The following is a 7,148-nucleotide window of genomic DNA, read 5'->3' as shown; positions in this document are numbered from 1 at the left end:
TGTCACATCTAACTTTTTTTACTACAGTGAAAAGCTCTCAGAAAATGTCACATCTCAGCTCAAATTGAAAACTCGCGAAGTGAACGAGGCCGTAGTCTATGTTTAGTTTGATTTATAATTTGGAGATTCAATTGATTTCAACCGATTTTCTTTGTTTTTTTTTTTTCTTAATTAATCCACGTGCCAACTAGTGATTAACTAACCCAAGGACCCAACTACGTTTGCATAGTTGTGTGTCAATTTCAACGTGTCATCAAAGTTTCTAATATGTCGTTTGATTTATACATTTGTCGGTTGTTTGCGGCACAAAACATAAGAGCAGCGTTAAACGACACCAACACTGAACGACATAAACATCTCACATGAGTCATACAGTGGGACCTACAAGTTTTGATGCCGTTCAGTGTTTTTGCAAAAGCATGATTTTGGGGTGCAATTGAAATGAAATATAAAATTAACTTTGCAGGCCATACTTAGAATTTAATTCTTAGGAAATGGCTTGAGATTAATTTTTTTTTGTTAACAACGCTTTCTTTTTATTTTTTATTTTAAAGTGGAGGGATTCAAACTCTATACTTAGAGTGAAGTCAAGTGTAGTATTACCGCTATACAAACGCCGGTAAATACAAATTTTTGTGCATCTCTGACATGTTCATTTTGCCAAGAAATGTTCTTTGAATCACGTCTTTTTTTTCCCTTTTAAACGAAATATTTGAATCACTTCTTGAATCTCAACAAATTTTGTACGGATTTCAGCCGGAAAAAAAAACAAACAAACAAACAATTATACGGATTATGCAGTTTTTTGTTTTTGGTTAAGCATGCAGCTTTTGTTTACATGCACTATAAGATGTTTTTTTGTACTCTGGAAAAAGGGTTAAAGATGAGTGTCCCCCAAAGCAAAAAAAGGTTAAGAAAAATGGCCATGTCCTGTAGTCAAATGGAATAAATTATTTAAGCAAAGTGCAATAAGATGTTTTGTTTTTTTAGCCACGCAAAAAAATTATAAAGCCATATATTATTAAAGAAGATTATCTTGAACCACAGACGATTTTTCTAGTTTACTAAACTCTTGGAGGTCAACTTTGTAACATAAAACGGGAATATTCCCAGAATAAGAATCACATATACAGCAGAATTTTGTGGAAAACAAAAGTAATAATTATGGGGACAAACCCATATAAATATTATAGGAGACTTTTTCCGATACGCCAATATATCGGTACGTCAAATTTTTTGTCCATCAGATTTGTATAAAATCACATAAAAATAAAAAATTACACAGATTTAACAGTTAAAAAAACCTAGACGTATCAGAGAATCTTTCCTATTATAAATATTATGCTCCCTAGTTCAAATATTCTCGTGACTCATGCTTGTGTTGTTGGATTTTAACTGATTCTCACAATGTAACAGTGAACATTAACAAACTTTAATTTTCTTATTTTTATGGAATTAAAAATTATTATGATCGAGTTAAAGCATCATGTACAATTTATTGGAGATTCCTCCAAGCTTATCATGTATGTAAGAAGTTAAGAAGTGGCTTGTTTTATTTTTCTCCTTAAAACACAGTTTATTCTTTATCATCACAAAATAAAACATAGCATATTGTCACAATCCGAAAATTCTTGCCCCATTTTAAGTGTTGGAGGTTTGCAAGAAGACCCTAGGATTCTGTAGAATGTTCTACAATTGTCTACCATATGAAATATTCTAAATAATCCTAGGAAAGTATAGACTATGAAATTCTCTAGAACACTCTACAATTATCTACATATGGATTGTTCTAGAAAATTCCAGAGGAGTCTAGTTTTTGGGAAAACCTTAAAGTTCTTTAGAACATTGTGAATGGTTCTATAGAGTAGTCCTTTGTGGAAGACTCTAGAAACTTATAGAGTGCCCACACTTTGTAAGCATTCTCTAGAAGGTTATAGGATAGATGGAAATCCTTAACATTCTAGAATGTTCATGGGAGGGTCCCATTGGCATATAAATAGGGGTGGTCCCTTCATTTGTGGGAGACAACCAAAAATATTGGAGTGTAAAGTATTGTAAAGGTTTACCATACTTAGTGAAGCTCTTTTCACTTTCTCAATTTCTCGTGTGTTCCTACTCTCGTTTCTCTACTTTCACTTTATTAGTCTTGCGTTTGCGTGAAGTTAGGCTTGTTAGCATAGTTTGAGAGTGCTAACGTCGCATGGTTACCTTGTAAGAAGAAAAGGTCCGTGACAATATGTTGACTTTAAAAAAAAATTAGCAAAATAAATCTAACAACAAAACATCAAACTCATTACGATTAAAATTATCAATCTTCAAAATTTATTTTCAATGCATCAAACTCTATAAGTTGAAGAGTTAGTCTCATATCCCTTATTTAAACTAGACTCACAATAAATGTTTTAACTCCAACTTTAAGTGAGAAAAAAAACTTATATTATAAGAGACTTTTTTCTAATACGCTAATATATCGGTAGGTCAAATTTTATGTCCGTTAAATCTGCATAAAATTACTTAAAAGTCAAAAAGTACGCAGATTCAACGGTTGAAAAAACCTAGATGTACCAAAAAATCTTTCATCTATTTTGCTCCCTAGTTCAAATATTCTCGTGACTCATGCTTTTGTGCTGTTGGATTTTAACTCATTCTCCCAATGTAACAGTGAACATTAACAAACTTTAATTTTCTTATTTTTATGGAATTAAAATTTATTAAAATCGAGTTAAATCATCATGTACAATTTATTGGAGATTCCTCCAAGCTTATCACGTATATAAGAAGTTAAGAGGTGACTTGTTTTATTTATTCTCCTTAAAACACACAGTTTATACTTTATCATCACAAAAATAAAACATAGCTCGTTGACTTTTTTTTTTAATTAAAAAAAGCAAGATAAATCTGACAACAAAACATCAAACTCATTACGATTAAAATTATCAATCTTCAAAATTTATTTTCAATGCATTAAGCTCTATAAGTCTGCATTTAGAGTAAGAATTCGTGCTATAATTTAAATTATGGTTCGTGACTCATAAAAATATATATAAATTGAAAATAATTCTAAATTCATGACAATAAACATTCCCTTATTTAAATGGGACTCACGATAAATGTTTTAGCTCCAACTTTAAGTGAGGAAAAAACATATAAGGCAGGATCCATTTAGCTTGAGTCCGACGATTTATATAGCGAGATTTTAACACTGTAATTTTATGTTGAACCGGTATATACTCCCGCTAAAATTAAGGAATAGATCATTGGGCCATGAATTTATTTTATTTTCTTATTTAAAAAGATAGACATTCTTCGTTAAAATCATATTAAATTAAAAAATTATACAAAATAAATAATTTATAATATAAATTTAACAATTAAAAAATAAAAAATTATTAATAATTTATTTTTTTTCAGTTTTACCAGATAAATTCCAAATTATTAACTAACATTGGTTTAATGAAAATTTCTCCATTAAACAAAATGAAATCACAAATCTGTACTAGCAAAAACAGAAAATGAAATTACAAAATTGTCCTAAGAGACGATGGAAAAAGGTTTGTCCGTACTGTACTATTTTCTCACGGTGCGCGTTTTGAGCTTTTCCTTCCAATTCCGTTACGGCTTTACGACTCACAATCAAACGTCGTCTCTCTCTCTCTCTCTCTCTCTCTGCAAATTCTACTGAGAAGGTGTTAGGGCTTCGAAACGCCTCCATCAACGAAGAAAGCGACGACGCCGATACGACACCGTATCGATCTGACGAAAGCAAAATCAGCAGATTTCTATTCATATGTTCTGTGAAGCTTTCATGTCTTATCAATGGAGATTTTTCCCAGTCTCTCCACCGCTCTCTCGTCTCAATCTCTCTTTGTAGCCATTGTTTTCACCGCGCTCTGCTTCTTCCTTGTCCTCTTCTCCGCCCGATCGCTACCGCTCTGGCCGAGACTGCTCCAATCGGACGGCGGTGAGAAGAGGAGCGAGAAGCTCTGCGATTGTCGCTGTTGCTGTAACGGGAGTGTCGGCGGCTGTTCGGAGGGCGAAACGGCGCCGTATTTGAATGGTACGGAAATGGCGGAGAACTGGCCGGTTTTGAGAGAGAGACAGACGGGCGCGTCGATGATGGAGCAGTTGGTTCCGGAGATTACGACGCACGCCCTCAGCTACTTGGATTATCCCAGCCTCTGTCGTCTCTCGATGACCAATTCTCTGATGCGAAAGGCTGCGAACGATGATAATGCCTGGAAAGCTCTTTATCACAAGGTATGGGTTTTATATATATATATATATATATATAGGTTTTCTGAATTTTGTTCTGTGATAAGTTTGAGGTTTTTCAGAAATTTGTGAATTTGATGGATTTTACTTTGGTCTTTGGATGGTTGAGAAAATGTTGCGAATTGGGAACACTTTAACAAAGTTCAATTGGATTGAAAGTTTGCCAATTTCTGGAATCTTATAGGGTAATTTATCATCATTTTAGGCTGTTGACTCTATGCACTTTACAATTGCCAGATTTTGGTTCCTGTCAATAGCAGAATATGTTAAAAAGGAACAGTCATTTCTAGTGACTTTTATTCTGAAGTACTTGGATGAGATTGGATATGGACTCATAGCTCCCATATTATGAGAATTTTAGGAAATTGGAAGTAGACAATAGACAATCTATTCTTTTGCTTATCTTTATTATTATTACTTTTACTTGTTTTTAGGCCAAGGGTCTTTTTTTTTTTTGGTCTGTTGAGATTTGATCTACTGCTTTAGGGTTTGTATTGCTTTGCCACATGATAGTGTTTTTAGATGATGAAATTAACAGGATTTATCTCATATATGGGTATTGCAATTTGCAACTGAAGGAAAAATAAAGATGAAAGGAAGTCTTTATAACACTAGACATCTGTTTTTATTTTCATTTTCTTAGTAAAGAGTAATTCTTTACTCTTTTTTTATCTGTCAGGACTTCACGTTGGAACAGGATAATGTAACACCAGTAAACGGGTGGAAAGCTTACTATGCTGCTACAAGAGCAATTGTGAATGTAAATAATGAATTCTTTAACATCATTAGAGATAGATCACTTCAAGCAATGAGTCGGTTTTGGCTAAATGCAGACTACGTGAAGTGTGTTCATGCCTCGGGAAACCTTTTCTCAGGGTACTGTACTTCATTCTTTTTTTCTTTTTTTTTTTTTGTGATAATTACATAACATCCAATCGCCATAAAAATTTTAATTTATTCTTAAGTTCCATTTTATGTTTTCCCTATGTTTTGATGTCAGTTAAATGAGGTTTATTTTTAGGTTTGGAATAGATGTCATGGAAATAAGTTTGTATAGAACCTAATTGAAATTCAAATATAGCTAATATTGACATCGGTTTTGTGAAGTTACTGTTTCTTGTTTTCTTATATGCATAGTTTGTTATTTACTTAGAAAGTTTTCTTTTGTAATGTCAATCGCTTATGGGAGATTTACGAGGAGAAGTTTGTTCTGGAGCAAGTTTAAGCAATGTAAGCAATGTATGCCCGATCACAAGTTTGTTTATGTACTTATGTTTTATCTGGGAGATCACGAGTTTATTTAATACGCTGGTCTCTTCGTCCAGCATTTTCTCCTCATTAAAATTGAGCCCCAAGTTATTTAGTCCGGTTTTTGGCATAGAATGATGTGAGATGGACTCTTAGATGTTCCAGTGCCTAGCATTCTACTGAGAATCATGTTGAATTCCAAAATGACCATAAACTTTGGTATCTAACTTTTTAAGACTTACCTAGCTAGAGCCTAAACCTTGGAAAAAAAGAATTGCTCATAATCCAAGAGCGTGTCATTTGACAAAAGCATCTTGTTGTAATCCTGTTTGATCTAATCGGTTTTCTGTGGTTTGAAATATCCACCATATATCTATTTGCATCGTCATTGTTGTATAGATTTTGTTGGTACTCCACTGGGACTTATCCATTTTCGTTTCCCATGCAGTTATAATGCTGTAATTCATAGTTGGCAATTTGCCTTCAATTGGGAGCAAGGAATCAACTTTCAGGTACGGGATGTTCGGGCTCGGGTACTTACAGACATGGCTTGGGTTTCCATGAAAACGTACGTCGACGATGTGGATATTGGGCCTTTCAATGTGACTAATGTCTTCGAGTTCCACAATGGAAGGTGGTATATGGTGCATCATCACAGCTCCGTCATGGACGGAGAAGTGGAGCAACAGATTGTGCATGGGTAACCAAGAAAAAAGAATACTTGGTAGCAGTGATACTATAAATACTAGTTATCAAAATAGTTGGTATTTGTTAGCAGGGTCAGTTTCTTAAACTGATTTCTCATGAAGATCCTTTTAATTTTTCCAACCTCAGTTTTGTTTGGTCTATGGTAAAGAGGTCATCTTTTTTCATTTTTCTATTTCTTCTTATTTTCCTTTTGTTTTATTGTTAACTCTTATCATCATTTTTTTTCCTGGAATTATTGCTTCGATTTGTGCCTTGGTTTTGATTGAGATTTAGAATTTCAAGGAATATGGGACTGAGTTCGGGAAAATGGGGTGTGAAGCATGATTTCTGGAAAAGAGTGGATTCAAGTAGAAGTTTCAGAAATGAGGGTAAATGAATTGTAAAGGAAACAGCAATAAAGTTAAGTGGATGTGATCTCTACTATTTGCATGAGCATTATGTCTCATGCATTTTTTATTTTTTTCCAAATATTATGCGTACCAAGTTTTTAACATTAAAGTTTACTCTTTTACACTGCTCTATTGACTGCACTATCTTGAAGTGGAATAGAATCTTCCTCAACAAATTATATGGTCTAATAGTTTTTTTTTTTTTTTTTTTTTTTTTTTTCAAAAAAGAAAAAGAAAACTACCCAAGCACAATTTAGTAGTAGGGGGGGTATGATAGGACTGAAAAAATTATGGGGATTTCTTTTTCTTATTTGTCATTTTATTTTCATACTCTAATAGAATTATCTGATTTCTTAACACTGTCTAAAGCATAACTTTCTGTAAGCCACTTGCGTTAAGACGGTTGGTAAAAAGTGGAAAAGTAGGAGGATTTAAATGGATGGATTTTGAAGAAAATTTTTTCTACTTGACGAAAAAAAGACTTTTTTTGATATGTTAACATATTGATAGGTTGTGTTTTTTATCCGTTAA

General features: G+C 33.3%; 1 protein-coding gene across 1 annotated transcript; it reads left to right on the top strand.

Moving 5' to 3' along the window:
* Positions 1-3,634: 3,634 nt before the first annotated feature.
* LOC21386687 (F-box protein SKIP8) lies at positions 3,635-6,697 on the top strand. The gene is made up of 3 exons (XM_010111481.2): positions 3,635-4,257; positions 4,952-5,148; positions 5,969-6,697. The coding sequence occupies exons 1-3, from the start codon at positions 3,817-3,819 to the stop codon at positions 6,222-6,224; spliced, it is 894 nt and encodes a 297-aa protein (XP_010109783.1). The 5' UTR covers positions 3,635-3,816; the 3' UTR covers positions 6,225-6,697.
* Positions 6,698-7,148: the final 451 nt, after the last annotated feature.

The sequence above is a fragment of the Morus notabilis genome, unplaced genomic scaffold (genome assembly GCF_000414095.1).
Source record: "Morus notabilis unplaced genomic scaffold, ASM41409v2 Scaffold1408, whole genome shotgun sequence".
Lineage (NCBI taxonomy): Eukaryota > Viridiplantae > Streptophyta > Magnoliopsida > Rosales > Moraceae > Morus > Morus notabilis.
This window is presented reverse-complemented; position numbering and strand designations above follow the sequence as displayed.